The sequence below is a fragment of the Protopterus annectens genome, chromosome 7.part0 (genome assembly GCF_019279795.1).
Source record: "Protopterus annectens isolate FY-2018-M chromosome 7.part0, PAN1.0, whole genome shotgun sequence".
Taxonomy (NCBI): Eukaryota; Metazoa; Chordata; order Ceratodontiformes; family Protopteridae; genus Protopterus; species Protopterus annectens.
In genome coordinates, this window is record NC_056739.1 from 624,317,793 (window position 1) to 624,343,480 (window position 25,688).

Below are 25,688 nucleotides of genomic sequence, written 5' to 3' on the forward strand. Positions count from 1 at the left end.
AAAGAGATTTCCATGACAGAAATTTGATGTCACGAGTTGCAGCAGGTTCAAAGGGAGGTTGCGTCAAAGACTGCAGGACAAGTGTAAGGTTCCATGATTCTATAGGTTGTCTGATAGGGGGTCTAATGTGAGAGACTCCTTTCAGAAAGGTTTTACACAAACTATGTGAGATCAAGGCAGAATTTCCAAAACCATTATGAAAGTCTGAAATGGCAGCTAGGTGGACTCGTATAGTGGAAGCTTCAGTGCCAACTGCAAAAAAATTTGACAAGTAATCCAGAATTGCCATAACTGAGGCTGTGTACAGGTCTAGTTTTCTCTCCTTGGACCAAATCGAAAATCTCTTCCATTTATCTAAAGTTTCCTGGTGGATGGTTTGAGAGAGGCCAAAATAATATCACATACTGGGGAGGAAAGAATGTTCTGCCTGGCGATCAGCAGAAGTGGAGAAACCAAGCTGTCAGCTTGAGACTGGTTAAGTTCGGTTAGCTCAACCCTTAGGGGTCAGAAATCACATCTGAAATAGGATCCAGAATCCACGGTCGACATAATAGGTGAGGCCAACGAAAGGGGAACCATACTTGTCGAGGCCAGTAGGGGGCTATGAGGATCACTGCTTTTCAACTAAAGAACTTTCTTCAAGAATTGGGAAATCAGAGGAATGGGGGGGGGGTAAGCATACATAAGTCCCGTGGGCCAATCGTGGATTAGAGTATCCTTCGGGGACTCCCCTTGCAGGGGGATTAGGGCAAAGTACTTGCTGCATTTGTGGTTGGACGAAGAGCCGAATAGGTCACAGCAAGGCTGGCCCCAACGGCTGAAACTGTTCGCCGCTATAGATGGATTGAGGGACCACTTGTGAGGCAAGAGAACACATCTGCTAAGCTTATCCACAATCACGCTGGTATCCTCGGGAATACACTATCAGAAAGTGGTTGGAAGCTATCGCCCATTGCCAAATCCTCACAGCCTCTCAACATAAGAGGTAGGACTTGGTTCCTCCTTGCTTGTTGATATTCCAAACTACTGACATGTTGTCTGATTGAATGGCAATTGTCCAGGAGGGACAGACTGGAATGCTTGCAATGCTAGAAGCATTGCCCTCAGTTCGAGGGCACTGATATGTAGATTGCCCTCCATTGTAGACCATGTGTCTTGGACTGTCATTCCCTGACCATACCCCCCCGCCACCCTATCAGGGAAGCATCCATGGTCACAGTGGCACTGGGCTGCGGAGAATGGAAGGGGTGGCTCCAAAGTTCTGTCTCTGGCCTCATCCACCACATTAAGTACTATTTGCAATGATTTGTTATTCAAATCTGGAAGGAGAAAGGATGCTGATTTGGGTACCACTGAGATAGTAGAAGCCATTGAAGGAGTCTTGTGTGAAGTTTCTCAAGAGGTACCACTGGTATAGAAGCTACCATAGAACCTAGGATCTGAAGGACCTCTCGTGTTAACACTTTGTTTTGACAGAGTATCACCTGGAGTTAGAGCCTTAGTCTTTGTAATCAGCGATCTGGAAGAGAGATCAAGCAGGAGTGGGTGTTGAATACGGCTCCTATGAACTCTATGGACTGGGTCGCATCAGTTTGTATTTCTCCCAATTTATGGATATTCCCAGAAGGTCCACCAGAGAGAAGGTGCATTTCAGGGCCATTACCAGCAGATGCTTGGTGGGGGCGGTGTGGAGCCAATCGTCTAAATATGGAAATGCCTAGAATCCTTGCAGTCTCAAGAGAGTTGTCACTACTGCCATATATTTGAACACTCTGGGGAAGTTAGAGAGTCGGGAAAGGCAGAGCACGGAATTGGTAGTGACTGGTTCCCAGCCAGAAGTGAAGTAGCCTTCTGAAGTGTTTGTCCATTTTGATGTGGTAATACACATCCTGAAGGTCCACTGAGCACATCCAATCACCTCCCCCCAAAAAAGGGAGATTGGATTGAACAGTGACCATGTGGAATTTCGTTTTTGTGATGAACTTGTTTAAATTGCTGAGATCCAAAATTGGTCTGCAGTCCCCCTGTCTTTTTTGGCACCAAAAAGAATCTTGAGTAAAATCTGGATCCACACTGGTCTGGAGTGACTGGTTGGATGACTTTTTTGACACAGCCTTTTTATCTCTAGGGCTGCTTCTTCCCTTTGACTGGGTGGAACATCAGGAATTCAGCTTGGTGGCTTTGGGCAAGAGTCGAATGGGATGTGGTAAATGCTGGTTCTTATCTTCTGTACCCAAGAATTGGTGAGTTATTGATTGCCAGGCAGAGGAAAGCAATCGGGTCGCTCTTCAGGACAGCTGATAGGACTGTCCAGAGAATGAGTCTCTGGGTCCCTGGTTACGCGGGCCCCCTCTGCCTTGGTAGGGGAGTCTTCCAGAAGAGTTACCCCTCTCTGCCTCTGGGAGCAAACTTGCCACGTGTCACAAAAAGGATCCTGAAACTTCTTGCTCCACAACTTTCCACTCCTCTGATTCCTGGAGAAGGAATGTTGGGGGGGTGGGGTTGAAAAGCGTACACCTACTGCAGACAGGGTCTTACCTTCTGCACACCTGGCTAGAGTGTGTCCTTCACTTTTGGGCTGAACAGGGCAGATGCTTCGACTATAGCGTTCAGGAAGGAAGACAAAGGGGTCTGCAAAATCACACAGGCACATCCACACATGTCGTGTCATAACCACACCTGAACCCACAGCTCTTGGTGCCATTTTGGTTGCATGGGATATTAACCTCATGGACAAGTTTGATATCGATTCTAGGGTGGCAAGCTACGTGACAACTTTGTCACTCACCTCATCAGACATATGTCCTGACAGAGTTCCAGCGAGTTCGGAGATTAACTCTCTCTGGAACTTCGTAAAATGTGCCAGATAGTTCAAGAACTGTATGGCACAGGTCGATGAAGCAAAGATTCACTTCGCTAATCTGTCTACCACCCGAAACTCCCTGTTAGGCGGGTGAACAGTCTGGCTCTCTTCGACAAACTCTTTCTTTGTGGGTGCCGCCACCACCATGGCATCTACTGGTAAACTTATAGGGAAATGTGGGCTCTCCATGGGTGGGTCGAATTTTATCTGATTTCCGTGAGATTGGCCTAACAGAGTCCGGATTCTTCCAGGCCTGCTGCACCACGAGCTGGACTAGCTCATCTGCAGGACAGGTCACCCAAGAGGTAGATGGACAAGCATGAAAGGCCTGCATGAAAACAGACTACTTGGCAGAAGGATTTTGGGCTTCATCACCTCTGTTTCAACATTTCAAGGATACCCCCAAAGGAGACATCTTCAGGAGGTGACCATGGGGACCCTTTCCCTTCATCGTAATCCTTATCCTCTAAGAGACTCCTCAGGGGAGTCTGCATGCTTCCTCTTGCATGACTTCTTCAGTGGCATCTCCTCAGTAGGAACATCTGAGGAGGACTCCTAAGAGGGGGCACCCTGCAGTAGGGTTTCCTACGGGTCTCGTGCTCAATGTCCCAAAGTGGTAGCTTGTGACAGCTGCGGCTCAGTGGGAGGAGACGTTCGGGGTTTCGATGCCAGCAGTTTGCTTCCAAAAGAAGCAAGACCTGGCTCTGAACAAGCCAAAGAGTCAGTCCAGGGGCCACTTTGAGGTCCACTAATGGCACCAAGGATATGGGTACTGAAATGGGCATCGGAATTGATGGCTTTGAAACCTGCAAAAAGGTCAAAGGAGGAGAGTAGGAAGGAATCCGTGGAGAAACAGTCCCAAGTCTGGCAGGTGGTTGGGTCTTAGTAGGCATAGGAATTCCCCCTGGCTGCGAGCATTTGTTCCACAATGCGTACCACATCAAATTCAGAGAGACTCCTGGTGGATCTAGTGGATATCCCAGATGGGGACTCAGGCTGTTTAAGAAGGGACTATATATCTGCCCCAGAAAGGGATCCACTGACAGGAATATTGGGTCCATGTTCTCGTGTCCAATGGCACCACTGTCTCGAGTTTGGAGACTGGGAGTGGAGCATCTATTGTAGTCACTGGTACCAAAGGCAGACTCAGCACCGTGACGACAGTCGGCACCGAAGGGCAGTGAACATTGGTGGCTCAGTAATGAATCTAGTCATAGTCACAGACACCGGAGGCAAGTTCAGTGCCTAAACAGCACTCTGCACCGAAAAGAATGTGACAACTGGTGCCATAGATGTTACTGGCGCTGAAAAAGGCATCGAGGAAATAGGAATAGTAGATGGAACCGAGGCAGGTGTCAAAGAGCCTGGCTTCTGCTACGACTACAATTTTGGCATCTTAGGCTTAAGGTGGCTTATCCAAAACATCGAAAGGTGAAGAAGGCACAGAGTGGGGTCTCTCTCTCTCTTTTTTAGGAGGGGGTGAGCCCTCCGACGCATAAAGAGCCTCTGAAAATGGCGACTTAACAGGGCCCTTCTGGATTAATTTATTTTTCCGTTCATTTATAGTACAGGTACTGAACCCTTTGCAGACAGAACACAGTGGCTGTACCGAGAGATGAGGCACTCTGAAAAAGTACACACAAACATCATGCAAGAAACAATTTGGCATATTCCTAGAACATTTCAGGCAATGTTTGAAGCCTGATGTTCCCTTCTTCTCAGACATACTAAACCGTCAGGATAAACAGCAAAGAGAAAGACTAAATATATATATATATATATATATATATATATATATATATATATATATATATATATACATATTTTTTTTTTTTTTAAATTATGACAATAAGGAAAGAAAGGGAGGAATACCACAGCAATGGTACATAAGGATTACCACAAGGGTAGGGAGGAAGGCCGTACCAACAACGGCACTAAAGCTACCGAAAGGTAAATAGGGAAGAAAGATGAACGTAAAAGGGGAAAGGCTAGTGACAATGAAAGCTAGACAAAGGAATGGTGAAATAAGAAATTACCAAAACTCTAGTAAATATCAAAAAAGTCCATCTTAGCTGAGAGCAGGCTTGGTGGTAGCTTTATGGTTACGCGGCAAGAGATCTGAGGTAACAGAGAGAAGGGTATTATGGGTAAAAGCTTAGCTCGAGAATTTTTGGCTGGCGCAAACTTGTTATAAGGCCGACTCGGATCTGAGGACGGAACTGACAACCCATCAGTGATGAATGGAATGAAGATTAACAACATTAGATCCTATATTGAAGTGAAACTACCACCAACCCATAACAGAACTTGGGTTCACCAAAGCAATTGTAGAGCACAAAAAATGTAAAACAGGATCCAAGGACGACCAAAGAACTCCAAACTAAATCCATTTTTATTGTACAAATCGTAAAAGCATAAGCGCTTTTGTAGCAAAGCTACTTCATCAGATGCATAAAACAATTAAACAATTAAAATTATTAAGCAAACTGTTGTGAGAAGCAAATCAAATACTGAATACAGAAGTTGTCAACCACAATGGTTTTCATCTTTCTCTTGGTTAACCTACTGCCAGTCCAAAGGATGTGCATATTGTTATTACTGCCGTGGTGTAGCGACAAGAAAACTCCTTACATCTTTTCACTGTGGCGAGGCTACATTTTGTTTGAGTGGATTCAGTGACTGGAAGAAAGTAATCCAAAAATTCAACAAACATCAACTGACCTCATTTCACCATGAAGCTATTGAGAAGTACAGTGCTTTCAAAAACAGTAGAAAGAACATTGTTGCTCAAGTTAACCAGCAACATTCCCAATTACAACTGAAGAACCGTACACTGTTCCAAAAGCAGGTGACATCAGTAAAATGTTCAGTAAGACAAGGACTAGCTATCCATGGAAAAGAAGAAAAGGAAAGCAATTTGAGACATTTGATGCTGACAACAGCAGAAGACGTACCAGAACTGATGAAGTGGGTGCAGGAGGGACAATATCAGAGCTCTGATGTTGTGAATGAAATCATGGAGATCATGGCTCACCAGCTTCTAAGGAATTTATTACATGAAATAAGGTGCAAATCAAACCTTTACTCCATAATAGCAGGTGAATCTCGGGACACAAGTCAGCATGTACAGATGACGGTGTGTCCGATGGGTTCATAGATTAGTACTAAGCTAACTGCCCTTGCGAGCCATTTTAAGCCTAGCCAATTATCCCTTGTGAGATTCAAACCCTGCATCTTGTGTTTCTAATGGAAACACCTTAACCATTAGGCCACCCTCTCAACCCCAATTTCACTTCCAGAGTTAACTATTCAGGAAGATTTTATTGGAATGCACAAAATGGAAAACACAGATGCAGAATCCATGTAGTATGATAGGATTGTATTTACTTTGTCCAAGATGGACAGCTACAGCAAACAGCATTAAGGGTATTTTAGCCAACTATAAAAGACTGTATGACACTTTACAAGACCTTCAACATGACAGGAATTATGATGTACAAAGTAAAGCCAGAGGGTTGTCAACGATGATGATCAAGTTTAGAACATACTTTGGACTTACTGTTTCTTATAACATATTTAGTGTACCTGAACAAGTAAGCAAGTATGTTACAAGCAAAAACACTGACGGCACACACTATAATAATTACTATAAATAACCTCAAGTTAAACTTGCAGAGACAGCGTAATAACTTTGATCAAGTGTTTGACACCATCAAGGACACAGCTCAGCAAATGCAGATTGTTACTTAAAGAGCCAAAGCTTCCTAGAAGGCACACTGTCCCAGCAAGGTTACAGGATGGTACTGCACCTCATCACCACCATGATTCTCCTAAGGACTGGTACCGTCAAATGTACTTTGAGTGTATCGATGCATGCCTTTCTAAACGCAACCATCATTTTGATCACGAAACATGTACCTTACTGTCTTCCATGGAGGATATGCTGCTTCAAGCAGCCAATAGCACTTCATTTGCTATTCCACCACCTCAAACTGAGATAATGCATGGAGGTGAAGACAAATATTGATAGCTTGACTGCACAGCTGCAGCTGCTCTCAGGACTTATACAGCATGTGTTCCCAGAGGTGAAAACTGTGCACTCTATTGACACTATAATTGGTGCTTTGGTGGACAAGGACTGCCAAGAGCAAATGCTGTACACTGTAGTCAGGGTTGCCAGGTTTCCAACCAGCCAGGTAGGGACAAAAAAAAAAAAAAAAAGTTATTTCACGGCAAGTGAAGACCAAAAAAAAAAAGGTCTTTAATGCGGAACAGAGTTCCACATTAAAGAACAGTAGCTCTGCACTAAGCACGGAGCTTCTCGTGTTTAATGCATTGCAGTTCTGCATTCAACACAAGTAGCTCCGTGTTTAGCGATTTTTGATTGGCCCGTATACCGGCATACGGGCCAATCAAAAATCGCTAAACACAGAGCTTTTTGTGTTCCGCATTCAACAGAAGTACCTCCGTGTTTAGAGATTTTTGATTAGCCCGTATACCGACATATGGTCCAATCAAAAATCGCTAAACACAGAGCTTCTTGTGTTACGCATTCAACAGAAGTATCTCCGTGTTTAGCGATTTTTTATTAGCCCATATACCGGCATACGGGCCAATTAAAAATTGTTAAACATGGAGCTACTTCTGTTTAATGCGGAACACAAGAAGCTCCGTGTTTAGCGATTTTTGATTGGCCCGTATGCCAGGTATACGGGCCAATCAAAAAAAAACACAAAGCGGAGGCTGGCCGGGATTTAAACCGGCAGGGTGGGACTGATCTCGGGACAGTCCCGCCCAAACAGGGACATCTGGCAACCCTGACTGTAGTAGTAAAGCTACTGCAAATTTACTTCCTTGTACCAATGAGTACAGCAATTGGGGAAAAGACACTTTCTAACCAACTCAGAATAAAATCATATTTACGGTCTACTATGACAGAGAAAAGGTACAATCAAATGCTTCTGCACATCCACAAAGAAAGGACTGACAAGTTGAAGTGTACAGAAATTCTGAAGGAGTTTGTGCAGAGAAATGAATGGAAACTTCACTTTTTTTGGGAAGTTGTAAAGTAACCTGTTTCACTTCAGTGCTAACACAAACATTACATCTTCCTGGAACAACTGAATGAGTACATTGTGCAGCAAGTAATACAAATTAACATGTAGCGCTATTTTAACGGACTTACTCATTACTGTAGACACGTGATGGTCAAAGGCTATATTACGGTCTATAATTTTCCCTGAGTACTGGGCCAGCTCTAAACAATGTGTCAATATGATAGCAGGGGTGGATGCCTTCTCAAAGGATATGCTTATGCATTTCTTGGCATTTAGTTTTCGTCCATGGCTGTGATACTGGTTGTTTTTTTCAGCCCTTCCTGCAGTACATTTATGTAGGTGTGGGATTCAATGACAGCTCCTAATTTGCAATCATCTACTAATTTAGTCAGAGACCATCAACATTGGCCTTGACTTCAGAGAAGTAAAAGCCAAAAAGGAGAGGTCCAAGGACCAATCCCTGATGGACTGTACTTGCGACTGGCCTCTTTGTAGCGGTGGAGTCCCCAATTCTGACTTCCTGAGTCCTGTCTGAGACAGTTGCGTATCCACTGGGTGACATATGGGTTTGTACCTAACCTCTTGAATTTGTCACCAGTGCCCAAGTGGGGTATTGTTTCCAGTGCCTTGGCCAGGTCAAGGTAGGCAGTGTGAACCATTCTGCCCTTAAAGTTCAAAATCAAGGGCCAACACAGAAGTGTGGTGCACCAAACACATTTAAAAGCTCATTAGCATATAAACAAATATACAAAACACATTAAGGGTAGGGTAAATTAACATAGAAATCAAAACCCCTAGAAACAGACCCTCCATTTTGCCCTTACCCATTTTCTTTGGTGAGCTTTTCAAAGAATTCCACCACTTGAGTTGACTTAACCTGACCTTGATGAAACCAAACTGGGTTGAGTCCAGTGTCTGGAGGTTTACCATATCATTTATCATTTCCATGATAATTTTTTCCATGGTTTTCATATAAGACTAGTGAGACTTGTGTCTGTAGTTTCCAGGGTCTGTAGATGGCCCACCTTTGTGCAGAGGGATGACTGTTGCTATCCTCCTCCATTCATGAGGCATGAAGCCTGTTTGGAGGCTATAGTTAAATATCAATTCCAGGTCTGATAGGTCATGTTTCACACTGTTTAGAAGGCATATTGGGATATTGTCTGGGCCCACTGGTACAGTGTTCTTGGCCTTAGAGATAGCATTAAGGAGAGCAAGAAGAGTTATATTTAACATTTCTTGAGGGAAAGTTGAGGGGGAGAGAAGGGTAAAATAGAAGCTGAATTGTTTGGCCAGTAGGCTTTCTATAGCTTCTATCTCAGTATAGGTAGCTCCATTTACAATGAGCTTTGCACACAACTGTTATTTGCCTTTGAGAGTAACTTTAGCTTTAAGTGTCTCAGTAGAGAGCCGCTAATTTTAAAACAGCAAGATACAGTACTGTTTGACTTGCTGCAAATTGTATTTAAATACCTTCACTTGGGTATAATGTTTTAAACAGTTTCACTTGGGTACAATGTTTGACTTACTGTAAATTGTAAATAGCCTGTATACAATTGATGCTTTCTTTCAATATGCCAAATTGTCCTTGATACGTTAATTTAATTTACACCATACTACACAGTCCCTGTTTTGTAGCCTACATTTTCATACAGTTTTGTAATGTTTAGTCTTTTACAGCTTTTTGCTATGTCATTTCATTGTCTACCATTCTGTTACACTGTGTGAGCTAAGGTCATGGTTAAAAACAGTTTGAACCACTACTCTTACCTACTTAAATAATTAAGTATATCCTGAAGTGTTTTCTGTGTAGCTTGTTACTGCCAGAGTTTGTGTTACACTAAGATTTGGTCAGGATGGCATGGAAAGGTGGGTGCAGACTCAAACACATTAATTGAAAAGTATTTCAGTATGATGTCACTTTGCATTGAAAATGCTGCTACATTTACAATACAGAATGTGACTGCCCTGAATGTTTATTATGCTAATCACTACTTTCATTTAGTGCTGTGAAATCTGTATGAAAGCATCAGTGTTGAACTTCTGAGGTGATACAATACTATGTTGTGAAGTCCATTACTGCCAGCTGTATAATCCAACCCAAAATACCTGATGTATTAAGTGGAGTACTTTGTTTGCAGTTCCTTCTGTTAAGTGATACGTAGATGTAATCCTCTTATTTGCATTTCTCGTTTGTATGATGCAATATTACACTAAACAGTTTTACAGACCTGCTGAGACACTTTTTACCTCATTATATGATGAGTGACTTGTAGACAAGCTTGTGTTGCATTTTATTTCATTATTGCTTCTTGGACTCCAAACTCAAACACAATTTCCCCCACTTCTGTTACTGCATGCCAAACAGACTATAAGATGGGACTTTGTGTCTTGTCTATTTCTGACCACAGTCCTGGCAGCTCCCTGTAAAATTTATTATGAAGTAGGAAATACACAAGCATTAGCAGTACTACAGCTTGCATATTTACAGCTGAACAACATAAAGTGTATGGTATGTGGTCAGTACTGTGGTCAGAAATAGATCCGTTGCATCCCTGCTTACAAAGCTATTACAGTTCTCTCTATGCAGGTAAAGTACTGCATCAAGTACTTTTGTCGGCCAATTCCTGCTACTGATAAGTTTCACAGAAGAGAGTAATATACTTCAGAATGGCCTGCTTGATTTAACAATACTGCCATTGCTTCTTTAACACATACCAACTCATATCAACACAGGTTGGCTTAATTTCTAATTATGTAAGAAATTTATGTGCAATTATCCTTAATAAAACTTAGATGCACCCGTAATGGTAGTAAATACCTTTAAACCCCCCCCCCCCCAAGTCTTCAACAGCTTCCGGCACCTACGCCTTTGTCTATCTACCATCTAGTATAAACAAATACTTTATAATCATGGTTTGAAATGGGTCTATATGGAGCTGGGTCTGATGGGTCTTTAATATTTTTGGGTAGTACAGGCACCACAGCTTTCTTCCAAGATGTTGACACTCCCACTCCTTTTAAAATACATATGAAATACATATTAAAAAACATTTTCTAGATCTTTATTACTTTTTTCCCCTCCTAACCTCCAAACTTCCACAGGAAAGCCATTTGTTCCTGGAGACTTCCCTACTGATTGATTACACATCATTGTTTTCATCCCCTCTCCTTCTAGCTTAACTATTAATTGTGAAAATCATCTTCCGCTACTTTGGCATAATTAACTCTTCCATGACTAACTCCATTTGTGCTCTTTCTTGGTTTTCACATTTTGCTGCTTCACAAAATGTTTCACAATATTTCCATAACAACAATAGGACCTCTGGCTACATTTCTTGTCATAAGCTCTCTGGGTTTGGTGACAAATCTTTCTACCCTCTATTTCCCAAGTCATGGTGCTCAAAAGGTTTTGTGCTCTGGAATATTAAAAGTAACTTAACACCAATCTTTATAAACATATGCATATTATCCAAACACTATCTTATTTTCTCTGTAGAACTGTGCTCTCTTCTTGTTCTGAGAGATCATCCTTTTTCTGCAATACTTTAACCCTTGTCATCCCCTCTAAATAATTCCTATTACTTCTTAACCATATCTCATTCACTTTTTTTCTACTTGTGAAGGCTGGCAGCCTAGCTAGATAGAATTGTGTAAATAATTCTACGTCCTTGTAAATATTAATATGATCCACAGGCTTGTGTAACAAATGTAAAGAAAACTGTGTATGTTATGAGCTTCAAAAATATAACCACAGTACACCCTGCTGGAGGAAAGCTGATAAATAAAGCATTTTTGGTCTGTTTGATCTCAAGCTCGGAGACAGAATGTCTGGGCTGGGCAATTGTCTTAAGACATAAATTATTACTAAGTTTCACATGTGAAAGTGTCTTTTATTGCTGTGGTTTCCTGGCAGGTGCAGCTTACAAATAAATGTACATTATGAGTTTCTGTTAGCCTGGGAAATAAAAGAGAAGTGATAAAAATGAGTCAGCAGTACTGTGTATTATCAATTTAAGACTTCCTCTGACAGAAAGATCGAGCATTTTGTATTTTGTTCTGCATCTGACAACTCACAAGACACTTGCTTTGCTCTGTAAGTAAAATTATTTAGAACTTAGTATTTATCCTAGAGATAGCTAGTACATAGCCAGATTAGTCCGTTTTCTATATTTATGTCAAACTATTTTACAGTACTGTTTTAAAGTATTTCCTGTGATTTCTGAACTCTGTAATGTTATTGTGTTGAAGTAATAAATATTGTTTGGTGTTTTTATTTATTAAATATTTTAAACCTTTCAACTGTGGTTGTTTTGTGTAGAGATAATTTAAGCTCTAGATTACTTGCATGTATTTGGTGATACTGTACAAAGCCACTCCAATAGCTTTGGTGTTCATCACACTTACTAATTGGATAATAATATTGCACAGTAAAACTGGACACCCTTTGGTAAGGGCCTTTATAACAGTTACGTAGAGGTTCTGGTGGCAGTGGATTACTACCTTATAGCCTGGAGAGAAGGGGGCATAGCTAGTGAACCTGTGCCAGCTTTCCCCAGGAGTGTCTGTTTGCATACAAATCAAATCTCAAAGTGTGTCTGTGTGTCAGCTACTTGGGCAGGGACAAGAAGCACTGCTTGGACTGAGACAGAGAGCATTGGGAGGACTTGGCTTGGAACCCTGGCTAAGGACTCCACTCTATATCTGTGCCAATGGGGAGTCTTACTAGGGATCTGGAGAAAAGGGAGAAACCAGTCCCAGACTGAGATCTCTGTGTGCTCTTAAGGGAAACTGAACTTTACTGCGTGTGTACTTGTTATCCTCCCAGTGTGGACACCCCTCACTGGTGCTAGTGGTGAGGATTGAGGCTCGATTACTGGGCCAGTGCACGGACGTCACACTACTCACTAGCTATCTCTTCTGAAGAAATTTCTACCTTCCTTAACTCTCATATAATTTCCACTACCCGCTCATTAAATTCCTCTCTTTTTAATAGATAGGTGGGGAAGTGTCAGCGACTCAATTTATGTTCCTTGGCCTGCATTTTTATCTTAGTTTTAATAAGTGCTTGATCTGAGATTCTTACTGGAGGTGAGCTGAAACTTTCAATTAAATGCACATATTCCTGTGAAACATAAATTATCCAGTCTAGCCCAGTTACTGTACCTTGGAGAATATAATGTCAATTCTGTCTGAGGTCCTAATACTGAATTCATGTCTCCCATACCAACTATGTTCATAAATTTCTTCAGAAATCTACACTACTCTTACATTTTCCCTTCTAGGTCCCCTAGATATATGCATAGTTTTGCAACACATTTTGTTCCAGTCCCCATACATAAAAATGCTCCATGATTAAAATTTTGGAAGAAATACTCTGCTTTAATCTCCCATAATAGCAGGTTTTGTTGAAATATAAATGAATGCCAGCGTAATCCACCTCCCTTGCCAATAGCACCTTATTACCACAAATCTATCATTACTGAAATCTACAACTTCTGGAGCCCCTCTAGCAATACAATTACTCCAGTTTCCCTTTATCTCTGACATTCTGCTGAATATCCATCCTGAAATCTTTTTTTGTCAAATTCATATGCTTAACTCATCTCCTGCAGCACTGGTATTTGCACACTGCATTTCCTAATTCAATACTCTCTCTTCTTTTGTCTATAACTTGATGGCTATTTACATTTCAAGATAATATTTGACATCTGTTGACTGGGATTGTCCAGCTGAGCTAAAGCCCTTTTTCAACGGAGGCCCGGGGAGAAAAGCTACACTTACAAAAGAACAAGTTAACAGTAGTATAAAATAATCCAGTAATACAATATAAGAATAGAAAACCCAAACATTCTGACCTATGTCAACTGACAAGATTTACATTTGTGTAGAGATCACATTAGCATGCAGTCTGGTAAAATTAATGGAAGTAATTGAGGAGCAAGAAACAATGTTTTATCACAATGCTTGTAAGCAAATATATAAAAGGAAGAGTAAGACAGATGAAGGACTAAGAAAATAACCATTATGATAAAAAAGCTACTGTTCCAACCTATTATGCATGACCTTCCTTTGAATGTATATTTCCAACTTCTGTTTTATATGCAGACACTAATGTTTGGCAGGCTGATCTTTTATACAGCTGTTTCTTCCTACCTCCATTTGAATGTCATATTTTCAAGAATTTGCTTTAATAAAAACCCTCAAACAAAAAAGATAAAAATATTTTTTAACACTCGATCCACTACTAATTTAGAACAAACACTCAAAAGGATTTACATTTTCAACAAATGAAGTTTAACCCTCCAGATAGGAACTGTCCCAAATCGAAAGTTGTACCTACAGGCATTACCCAATCTAAAAATTAAGGTTACCCATGCCGAAACACGTGTTAGACTGAGTTCCTACTTACACTAGCTGCTGTCTGTACTTTGCTCTATTCACTTCCCACATGTGAAAAACAGTTTATATGCTTTCAGAAAACTTAACTTTTAGCCCTATGAAAAAGTGCACTGGCTATGTTTAAATAAAATTAAACTGAAATGAAATACATTAAAGTATTATGAGCTGCTGGAAGGGTTACCATCTCTTATTTACTTCCCATAAACTTTGCACATTTAAAATTTGGATTTCTCTGAGCAAAGAATTGCCCAGAACACTCAAGAGTAATTGCCCTTGCTGCAAATGAATTCAGTAAAACATTCCTAAATATTTTAATAGCCATGCACCTCCTAGAAAGACTTTCTAGTCAACATCTGGCTCTATTTTTACTTAACTCCAGGATAAACTATATCCCTAAATGTGGACAAAGACCTATTCATACCTCACACATCTCCTTACTCTCCCCCCTTCATCACTCACTCACTTAATGCTATCAGTTTTTCTTACCAAGCTTTTTGTCTACATATACAATAAGCCTGCTTTTGTCTTACTTTGTACTCCAATTTCTATTTGCATTATACTAACCTGCCTTTAACTTCTTTATAAACTGGCTAAAATTTCTGTATGCAATTATCACATAACTTGTACCTACACTTAACCAATGTTTTCATATTACGTCTAATCTGGTATAATTTAAACTTTTTGTGTATTATTTTTAAATACTGTAAAATTTTTTATTTTTAAAATGTTTTGCAACACTTTGAAGCTTTTCTTTCCAGGCCTCCTCTGAAAATGGTATCCCACCCAGTCAAAATTGCCCAGTAATAAAATATCACTAAATTGCTTAGACCTGCTGAGAGCTCAGTTTCAAGTAAAAGGGGATTCCCTGGTCATCTCCACATAAAAGGGGATTCCCTGCTCAGCATTTGCTAATGGAAACAAATAGCCTATAAACCATACAAAGGAATCCATAATAGAGACCAATCCCATAAACATTCAGCTGATTGGAAAGCAGAATTGTCAATGTTCTTAAATTTTTCACATACCCATAGCCGGCCTTAGGCATAGGCCAACTAGGCAGCCGCCTAGGGCGCTGCTGTAGCAGGGGCACTTTTAAAGTATTTATTTGGTGTAGGTAGACCAGGATGGGGGTACCAGTTGGTGTGGTAGGGGGCGCCATGGAGCCCTTTTGCCTAGGGCACCAGTTGACCCAAGGCCACAACTGCACCTACCCCTTCAGTCAAGTCACTATCACTACTTCTGAGTTGCATAATGTAGAGATGCAACAGTGAGTAATGCAAGGCCTCACTGAAGAGGTGAGAAAGCATTCATAGAACTTATCAAACATCTGCTTCACAGCTACCATCAATGCCATTGCAAAAACCAATCTGAATGCAGTGGCATTTTTATATCCAAATTATTTTGTACATGCAGTCGCATGGAATTTTTCCCCAGACACGTTAAAAATCACAAACCTTCCACTGATATCTTCCTTGTATCTCTTTCCCAGCTACATCTCCTAACAGTTACCCATCTTTGTTTGGTTTATCCATTGTACCCTGACAACCACATCAAGAGAGTCTTTTTCAGCAGTACTTAATGCCGTGCAAGATATTATTTTAAAGCCACAGCTCAGTACATTTATTCACTAATATTCCTGTACCTTCCTTCATCCTTCACATAATTCTGGGAAAGCTACCACTTATCTAGGCAAGAAACAGGCATACGAAGTACAACCAGTTCTAAAAGGGATGCCAGACTGTTGCAGGATGCTTGCTCAGACATTCATAGGTACTCTGAACAAATATCAATGAACATGCAAACAATCTAGAATAAACTCTTTTCCCCTAATGCTATGTTTTGGAACATAGCAGGAAACTAAAAATGTCAATGAAAACCCATACAGAGACAGGAAAAGTCAGTAAATGCACAAAGGTGGTACCCCTTACATGAAGTGAACTAGAGAAACAAGCAATAATAACAGCTGCATCACTCTACTGCCCGAAACCAATATAACACACACATATATCATGCATAAGTGTAAGATAATCAAGTTAACGGCAGAATGTTAGAAATGCAAAGATCAAAAAAATGTCTTAAGGAAGGGCAGTGACCAAGTTAAATGGTAAGACTAGAAAGGCCTTGAAGTCCCGTCATCAGTTTCTCCATCTTGTGGTTCCCCCTCATCCTCAGACTATACAAAACACTAAAATGATGCATATGAGGCAACAGCATACAATATCACTGGGGATGAAAAAAATCACGTTGTTAAATAACTAGCATCATTTGCTTACCTGATTTACTGAACAAAACCTGCACTCGTTTCAGCTCAAGCTCATATGATTCGTATGCCCTGTCCATGAGCTCTTGCAGAGATGAAAAGCTGGGAGGACTCAGCTGTTTGCCATCACAATTTGTACTACTGAGCTGTTAGAAATAAAAATGCTTTAGTTGCATCACCAAAAAAAGGTGCAAATACTTCATAAAATAAAAGCATACTCCAGATGGAACTCACAATTCAGCAGCTTATATGAAGCTATCCCTGAACTCCATTTTGTGCCCCGCTGATGGCCCATATACTATGTAAAAAAGATTGCTTAGGAGTTCTGAAAGATATTCTCTTCGGTACGTCTTATAACCAAACTTATTTTTATTCATTACACCTTATACAGCAGTAGTGCTTAAATAAAATACAGTTTAGTGCTACTATACAAAGTATTACAAACTAGAAGATGTAAGCTCTCAAACCAGCATAATCACTTATACATTACTTCTGTGAAATCTCTGCTTGTCTTAACTATAAGACACCTCCCATGTTAAATAACTTACTACCTGTCTGATAAGTGATTGTCAAAAAACTAAGAGACAACCATTCAATTTTTGACTAAGTGCAGAAAAAAAGTGACTGCTTTAGACTACAGTGCATTGTTTTGAGGAGTTTCTCCTTTTCCCAATGCTGTATTGACTGTGAAGTACATAAATATAAATCTGAGAGGTGGAGGGGGGCTTGCCCCTGAAAAATGTTCAGTCTTTGCTATTATAATGAATGGCACAGACATATTAGGATCAGCAGTGACCACAGAAATGATTTCTTAACGGCGGTATTCCAATACTTCGTATTGGAAACTAAATGTATTTTCTTTATTCCTCCCCCCACCTCAGGATCTTGCTCAATGACTTCACTACTTTCAAAGCTGAGTTTTTTTCATGTAACTGGAGCTGGGTATTCCTGGGCTGGCGAGAGCATTAATTTGCATTAATAATTTTCCTAAATGAGTCAAATTAATCATACGAGTTTTAGTGGGTTTAGTTCTGTTATATTGCAAACTAATGCATAACATGTGCCATGGCAAATTGCTTTTATCTATTTGAAATGTTTTTTTGTAAATTGAATTCATTTACTGATATTACAGTTAGTAATTCTTTCCAATTTGTAGAGCAATTTGGACTTCTCCAATCAGATTGTTTTAGATATTGATGCTTTTATACATGTTTCTATATCAGGAAAGTTTAATCCTCCCGGTTTCCATGGTTTGATATGATGTATTAAAGCTATTCTGTTTCTTTTGGAAAACCATAAAAATTTTATTAGACATGAGATTACTTTAAGTATATTCCTTTCTGTTAACAGTTGTATTGCCAAGGCTATATATAGGATCTTGGGTAGTAAAACCATTTTTTATTAACTGTAGTCTATCTTCAAATGCTATTTTGTTCTATTTTTCCATAAAGATTTTAATTGTATTGAAGATACTGTAGTTTTTTTTAGACTAATTCATTATTAACCTTGCATAACTCGATTCTTAGATATTTTAAGGTAGATTCTTGTTTCCCTATGATGCCCCTCCCCCAGTCTACAGTTTTTTTTTTTTTTTATTTAAAAATAAAAAGATTGATTAGGATTTATTGAAATGGAGTCCTAAAGTCATGTGAAATCTGTCAATTAATGTACTGAATTCTTCTGCCTCTCTTGTATTAGATGTTAATATGTCAACAAATAGCATTACTTCAGAATCGTATTGTTCATAAACATCTATTCCTTTTTTAGGTTCATAGGTTCATACTAGGCTATCTGCCCTAGGGCATTTATAAGCCTAGCCAGTGTGTGTTTGGCTTTCGCCACCCATTTTAAATTAATTTTGCTATGCCCTTTTGAGGTTAGTATACTGTGCCTCTGTCTAACAGTGACACAGAAGTGATACCCGGGGTAAACCTATGATCTCCCATCCACTCATCAAGATTCCTCTTGAAGAGAGTCCATGAGGGACTCTGCCTAACATGGACTGGGATTTTATTCCAGAGTGAAGGGAGCCTCTGGGTTATGAATCTGTCCCTCCAGCATGTCCTATTTATTTCAGTGCTGAGGTTCAAGTCTCTCAAGCGCGTAGCTCGATGGGATTTGGATTTTCTGAGGTGCAGCATGTCCATTAATTCCGGGTTGGACATGGCTTTATACATCAGGCACAGATCGCCTCTGAGCAGGCGGTATGCCACTGAGTAGAGCTGGAGTTTCTTTAGCCGGGCAGCATATGGCATCTGTTTGAGCCCTATGATCCTCTTGGTGAGGTACTTTTGGGGTCTTTCCAGTTGCTGCAGGTGTCTGGTAAGGTACATCCCAAAAGGGGCATTGTACTCAATTATGGGCCTGATGAGGGATGAGTAAAGAGGCACGATGACCTCCCCTGATCTAGATTTTATTTTATTTTTATTTATTTTACATTTGTTGACCGGGAAGATCCGACTGGATACATGTCCATTTTCAGCGGAGGCCCGGGGAGAAAAGCTCCACATTGATGGTGAGTTACATACAAGTTACGTAGATACATATTAATACATTTGGTAATTAAAACATAAGTGGAGAAAAAACATATCATATATGTAATTAAAAATTTATCTCAGGAATAGCAGTCACAGACAAGTCATCTTAAGAAATAGGAGACACAGACAACAGCGTAGCTTTTCTTTTACTAGGTAGTCCTCTTAGCAAAGGTATAAAAAGGGTCTTAGTTAAGAATAAGAAAAAATGGAGAATTCTCAAGTGGTTAGGTCCGACGAGAAAAATAAAATAAATAAATTTGTGGGCATGTTGTTTTTGCCAAAGGAGATGACTATACACTTTTTGGCGTTTAGCTTGAGGCCATGGCTCTGGCACCAGTTGTCTGTTTCTATGAGGCCCTTTTGGAGGATGCTTGTGTCGGCTGGAGAGTCAATTATGGCGCCCAGTTTGCAGTCATCTGCGAACTTAGTCAGCCACAGACCTTCCGTGTTGGCCTATACCTCCGAGAAATATATACCCAACAAGAGAGGTCCCAGGACTGAGCCCTGTTGTAACTGGTTTGGAGTCCGTCATGGTTCCAGCAATTCTAACCATGTGGGTTCTGTCCTTGAGCCAGTTTGCAACCCATCTAGTGACATAGGGGTTTATATTTAAGCTGGTAAGCTTATCTACAATGCCCGAGTGGGGTATTGTATCCAAGGCTTTTGCGAGGTCCAGGTAGGCTGTGTGGACCACCTTCCCCTCGTCAATGGCCTTGGTGACTGTTTCAAAGAAATCAACCAAGTTTAAGAGGCAGGATCTGCCCTTAAAGCCGAACTGGGTAGGATCCAGTGTCTGTAGGTCCCGAATATCTTTATTTATGAGGTCCATGATAATCCTTTCCATAGCTTTGCAGACCAAGCTAGTCAGGCTTATGGGGCAATAGTTTCCAGGATCCGTTGAGGCACCACCTTTGTGGAGAGGGACCACTGTTGCTGTACGCCACTCTTTGGGTACATATCCTGTAGTAAGGCTGAGATTGAACAGTAGTTTTATGTTTGGGTTTAGCTCTTCTTGGAGTTCATGTAGGACGCAGCCCGGAACACCGTCTGGTCCCACTGATGCTGTGTTTTTTGCTTTGGAGAGGGCGGCTCTTACCTGAGCATCTGAGATGTTAGGGGGGCAGCACTCTGCTGGGATAAATATTTGCCCTTTTGGTGGGGAAGGGGGGGGGGAGAAGTTTGCGCTGAACCTGTCAGCTAGGATGTTGGCAATGTCTGTGGTTTTGGTGTATTTTTTGTCATTTTGAACTAATTCTGAGCATATCTGGGAATTCCCACCCAGGTTCCTAACATAACTAAAGAAAGCCTTGTGATTACCCTTAGTGTCCTGTGCAATTTTTCTCTCGAAGCTGGCCTTAGACGATTTTATGAGTGCCCGTAGTTTTTTGCTAATACTGATCAGAGATGCCTTCCCTTTTTGGGATTTTGCTCTATCATGTAGTAGCTTACTCCTATTGTATAGTTTGTTTATGGCAGGGGTCCACCAGACAGGACGTCTGCCTTTGGAGGATTGGGTCTTGGTTTTATTTGGGATTGCATGATCCATGCATTCCTGATGGTGTTCATAGAATGCGTTTATAAAGGATTCTGCGGTCTGGGACGTATTTTCCACAGGCCCGGGGGCTTTGAAGGATTCCACCTCGGTTTTGAGGAGTGTGAAATTTGCTTTAGAAAAGTTTTTCACTGTGGTTTTCAGGGCAGGGGGTGGAGTCAGGATGTGAATATCCAGTGAGATTAGTTTATGGTCTGATCGTACCAGTGAGGGATACACTTCTGGTCTGGAGCATAGAGTCCCCATGTTGGTGATGATCAGGTCCAGTATGTTTTCCCCTTTTATATTGTTACAAATTGAATCTGCCAGTATTTCACTAGCCACAACAAATAGAATTGGTGATATGGGACATCCTTGTTTAGTGCCTTTTCCTGTATGTATAGATTTAGAGGTAAAAGAACTTAACTTGACATATGCTAAATTATATATATATATATATGATGAACAAAGGACACAGAAAATTCAAATAGCATTAGGACTTTGAATAAATAGTCCCAATTTAGGGAATCAAAGGCTTTTTCTATATCTAAGCCAATTATGAGTGTTTATTTTCTTTATTAACATAATCTGTAAGAGAAATGATCCTTTTAATATTGTCATGTGCGTGTCTATGATGTATAAATCCAGTTTGATAATTATTTATTGTTTCATTCTGTTAGTTAATATTGTCAAATATCTTATAGTCATTATTTAATAATGATAATCTATATGAGGTACAGAGGTTTGGGGATTTGTTTTCCTTTAGGATTGGTGTGATTAAGGAACATGTCCAAGAGGGTGGTATTAAAGCTTGTGTCTGAATTTCTAAGTTTTATGGAAGAGGGATAGTAACTTTTAAGGAAAAAGTTTATATATTTCCATAATTATGCTATCTATACCTGGAGCTTTATTATTTTGCCCTCTTTTATTGCATCTGTAATTTCTTTGTAGGATACGGGTGTGCTTGCAGATCTAGTTTTAATTTTTCCTGTTTTTTTTATATTAGAACATTTTTCATCTAGAATTAGTTGATCGCTACGTATATTTTCTTTTTGGAAATGTTCCATATAGTGATTTCTATAGGCATCAAGAATGTCACCCATATCAGAGACATTTTCCCTTTCTTTTCATGGAAGACACTTTTAATGTTATTAGCTTTTGATTGTACTTTGATTCTTGTGGATAAATTATGTAGATATTTGGGAGAAGTGGCAAAGGTATTAATTTTTAGTTTTTCTAAAGCTAAACTAGTCTTATGTGTTAGAATTCCATTGTATTTATTGTTTAGTACTTTTCTTTTTCATCTCCTAATGATTTTTTTCAGCTTTTACTGATAATTATTAGATCTATAATCAAAACTTTTAAGAATCCCATTCTCTGATTTTTTTTATACCAAGTTAGGGTTTTGCCATATATGTAAGCTGTTAGAGTCCCATATCATTATCTTATTTATCTCTGTGGTGTAATTAAGATCTAAAAACTATAATTCAAATAACCAGGGTTTGAACTATTTAATTTTAGTTATATATGATGGAATTCTAGAGTTAAAGATTAATGGTTTGTACCCATTTTGAAGTTTCAGTATCAATGAATTGTGGTCTGAGAAAAGGGGCAGGGAGTGATTGAGAAATTAATGATTTTAGAGTGCAAGTCATGGGCAGCATTTATTTTATCTATTCAAGTTTGGGTACCAAATCCGTGATCTTGATGGGAAAACAAAGATTTATCTTCTTTAAATTTGAAAGCATCTACAAGATGAAATGATTCTACCCACTTGTTTAAAGCTTTTGATACAGCAGATGAAAGCTGTGGTCTTTTATTTGTAGTTTCAGAAATATCAAATATACAGTTAAAATCTCCTCCTAATATTAAGTTGCCTTTATAATTATTGGAAATGAAATCCAAGTTTTTTTTTTTTTTTTTTTTTTTTTTTTAACAATTCCTGTTCCAATGCCTGGGAACCAGTATAGATTGGCTAGGGTCCACATTCTATTATATTTAAGTATTACTAATGCCATTAGGCCTTTTTTATCTTCATACTTATAAATGATTTCTGGGTTAAATAAATTTGTTTTCCATAAATTTTCTACCCCTTTTATCTTTGCCTTACAAGTGGATTGCACCAATATCATATATTCCTTAGGATTCCATTTGTAATTGTCATTTGTTTTGAAATAAGTTTCTTGAAGGAAGACAATTTGTGCTTTGTTCAGTTTTAAATCTTTTAGTAGATTTGATATACTGCTAGGATTGTTTAAGCCACTGGTATTTAAAGATAAAGTTAAATCCATCTCAGGTTATTTAGACTATGTATTTTTTGTGTTATTGTGACTATTAAACATTTTCCTCTGATAACTATAAATTGTGTTTGAGTTTTTAAAGGAAATTATCGGTTTTATACTTAGAGTGTTTACCAATAAAGTATTGTTTTGGTCAGACATACTACAAATGTTTTTGTGAAATAAATTTAAATTAATAAATGTTAACAAAACTAAGATACGCATTAGCCATGAAATGAAAATCATTCCTAGTCTGATGGATAAACTTAAGACCATCAGATTATCACTCATACCTTGACAATCCAGAACATCTGAGCTCCATAAATTGAATCATATGGAGAATATTTGTAATAGGAATAAGCAATATTTATATTATTTTGAACAGACATAGTACTTCTGTAGATTAGACAGAATTCTAATACAATATAATTTTATTTATCATTTGTTGACCGGGAAAGTCCAACTAGGTTCCACAGAGCCTGTTTTCAGCGGAGGCCCGGGGAGAAATGCTCCAGATGCATGTCTTTGGACTGTGGGAGGAAATCGGAGTACCCGGAGGAAACCCACGCGAACACAGGGAGAACATGCAAACTCCACACAGAAGGCACCCCAGCCGAGAATCGAACCGGTGAACCTCTTGCTGTGAGGCGACAACGTTAACCGCTGCACCACTGCGCCGCCCAATCTAAATGGCGCCGCCAATATAAATGTCTACTTATTGTATAAGCAACTAATATTTACATGAAAGACACAAGAAATTCAATCATAGTTAAGTAGGATGCATCGTATATAAAACCTCAGTAAAAGATTATACCACACAGTTATTTAACATTCACCCTTATTGAAGTCTTTCAAAATGTATTACTTAATATAAATGGATGGCAATATTTATACCTAATGTTTACAATACAATGTATTTTAATGGATATATCAGAAGTTATATTTCATTGTTTGCCAACATTTAAGTAATTACTTTGTTTGTTGCTAACTTACTTAAAGCATCAAGTTTGTTTAATGTGAACATTGATGAAAGTTAGTCATTTTAATCAGTTCATCCCTCTTCCCCCCCATTTCCTACACAAGGATTTTCATATCTGTCACTTATTATAAAATGAGTGAAATTATAGGTTAAAAACAACAAATTCACTTATTGTGATTAATGATTACATGCTCCCTTTTCATATTCATAAAATGCAATTTTATGGCATATACTGAAAGTTTTTAGATTTAAATGGCAACTTTCTATTTTGTATAATCAGCAAAAGTTAAACTGAGTGATTGTCAAGTTAACACTATTTGTTCAGAATGTGATTGTTACATTCTGTGACATTCCTAGTTCAGGTTTCTATTGTTTCTTCTGAACAACTTCCAGTTTGATGTCATGTATAAAACAGTTACCATGGTAACAGCTCAAGTATTATGCATGGTCAAAATGGGTTACAAAACCACAATTCAAGTTAAAGCAATTATATGACTTATTATATGACTTGTTATGCACATTTACTTACATAAGAAAATCATCATGCTTCTCCTTGATGTTCAATGTAGTATATGTCATTTATGAAAGTTAAGACAGAAGTGTTATTATACACAAGCCCATGTTATTAAATCCTGTCGAATATCTAAATTCAGCAGACTGCTTCATCTTATATGATGATTACATATTTTGTGTAGATTTACTAAAATCATACATTACATAACTCTTGTGTGTGTTTTTTGGCTGTTGTAGTTATATGAGATACCACAAGCTGTAATGCTTATTCTTATTATTAGCTCCTTCTAAGTACGTTTATACAGCCATCGATTTTAAATTATGAGACCCTTCTAGTTTATTTGTTATAAGTATATTTCCATCCTTATATACACACAGCAGTACTTCAAGCAGGGGCAACAATGCCCATCCAGTTTTGCCAGAATGCCATTAACTAGTTCATGTGCTGCGTTTCCAGGCTGTTCTTAAAATATCCAAAACAATATTTATGTTCCATTTTACCAGCCTGTTCCAAGCAGTGGCCACTCTGCCAATGAACCACTCAACACACCTATTCCCACAGATATTTCCACGAAGGAAATCTGATGACACTCTAGCATTTCCTGGCAACCCCAAACACCCATAGAATCAGCTATCCCCATATGCCCAACACATTCAAGCTCACCTCCCAGACCACTGCAAAGGGTATTGCACAAGACCAAGTGCTCTTAGTATTTCACAATAACAGACTTCCACTCTTATGCAAGTCCTTAATGTGGATGGACCAAAATACATATTAAATATAAATTAAATTGCGCTTTTTTTTTTTTTTTTTTTTATCAAGAATCAACTTAATGAGCTAAAGAAAGTACTGTGAGACCATCAATATGTACACACGTGGTTTAAAACAGCCCTTTTATTATATATATATATATATATATATATATATATATATTTTTTTTTTAAAACCAAAAACTTCATTGCCGAGAATCATCTCAGAAGCTCCTCAGAGCCGTTAAGCATTATCGTCACTCTGTCTCCGTTACCACAGCAACCTAGAACCATTTGTTTCTGGTAAGTGCGTCTGTGTACTGCAGATCAGAGGCTCGCGATGCACCTAAAGCAAAGCTTCACTTCACTGCAACTTCAAGTCTAAAGTCCCTCCCTTTCAGCGAGGCAACAGCCAGGAAAAGAACGGAGAGCAAACAGATAAAAAAAAAAAAAAAAAAAAACTCCCAACAAGCCGCTACAACAAGAGATAACACATTCTTCCAGCCTTCCCATCTCT

General features: G+C 39.2%; 1 protein-coding gene across 1 annotated transcript in view; it reads right to left on the reverse strand.

The window, feature by feature from the left end:
- VPS13C (vacuolar protein sorting 13 homolog C) overlaps positions 1-25,688 on the reverse strand; it is a 6,956,796-nt gene that overhangs the window by 5,043,872 nt on the left and 1,887,236 nt on the right. The window contains exon 18 of the mRNA XM_044076309.1: positions 16,596-16,728. Coding sequence (XP_043932244.1) covers positions 16,596-16,728 — 133 coding nt within the window. The remainder of the gene's footprint in view (positions 1-16,595; positions 16,729-25,688) is intronic.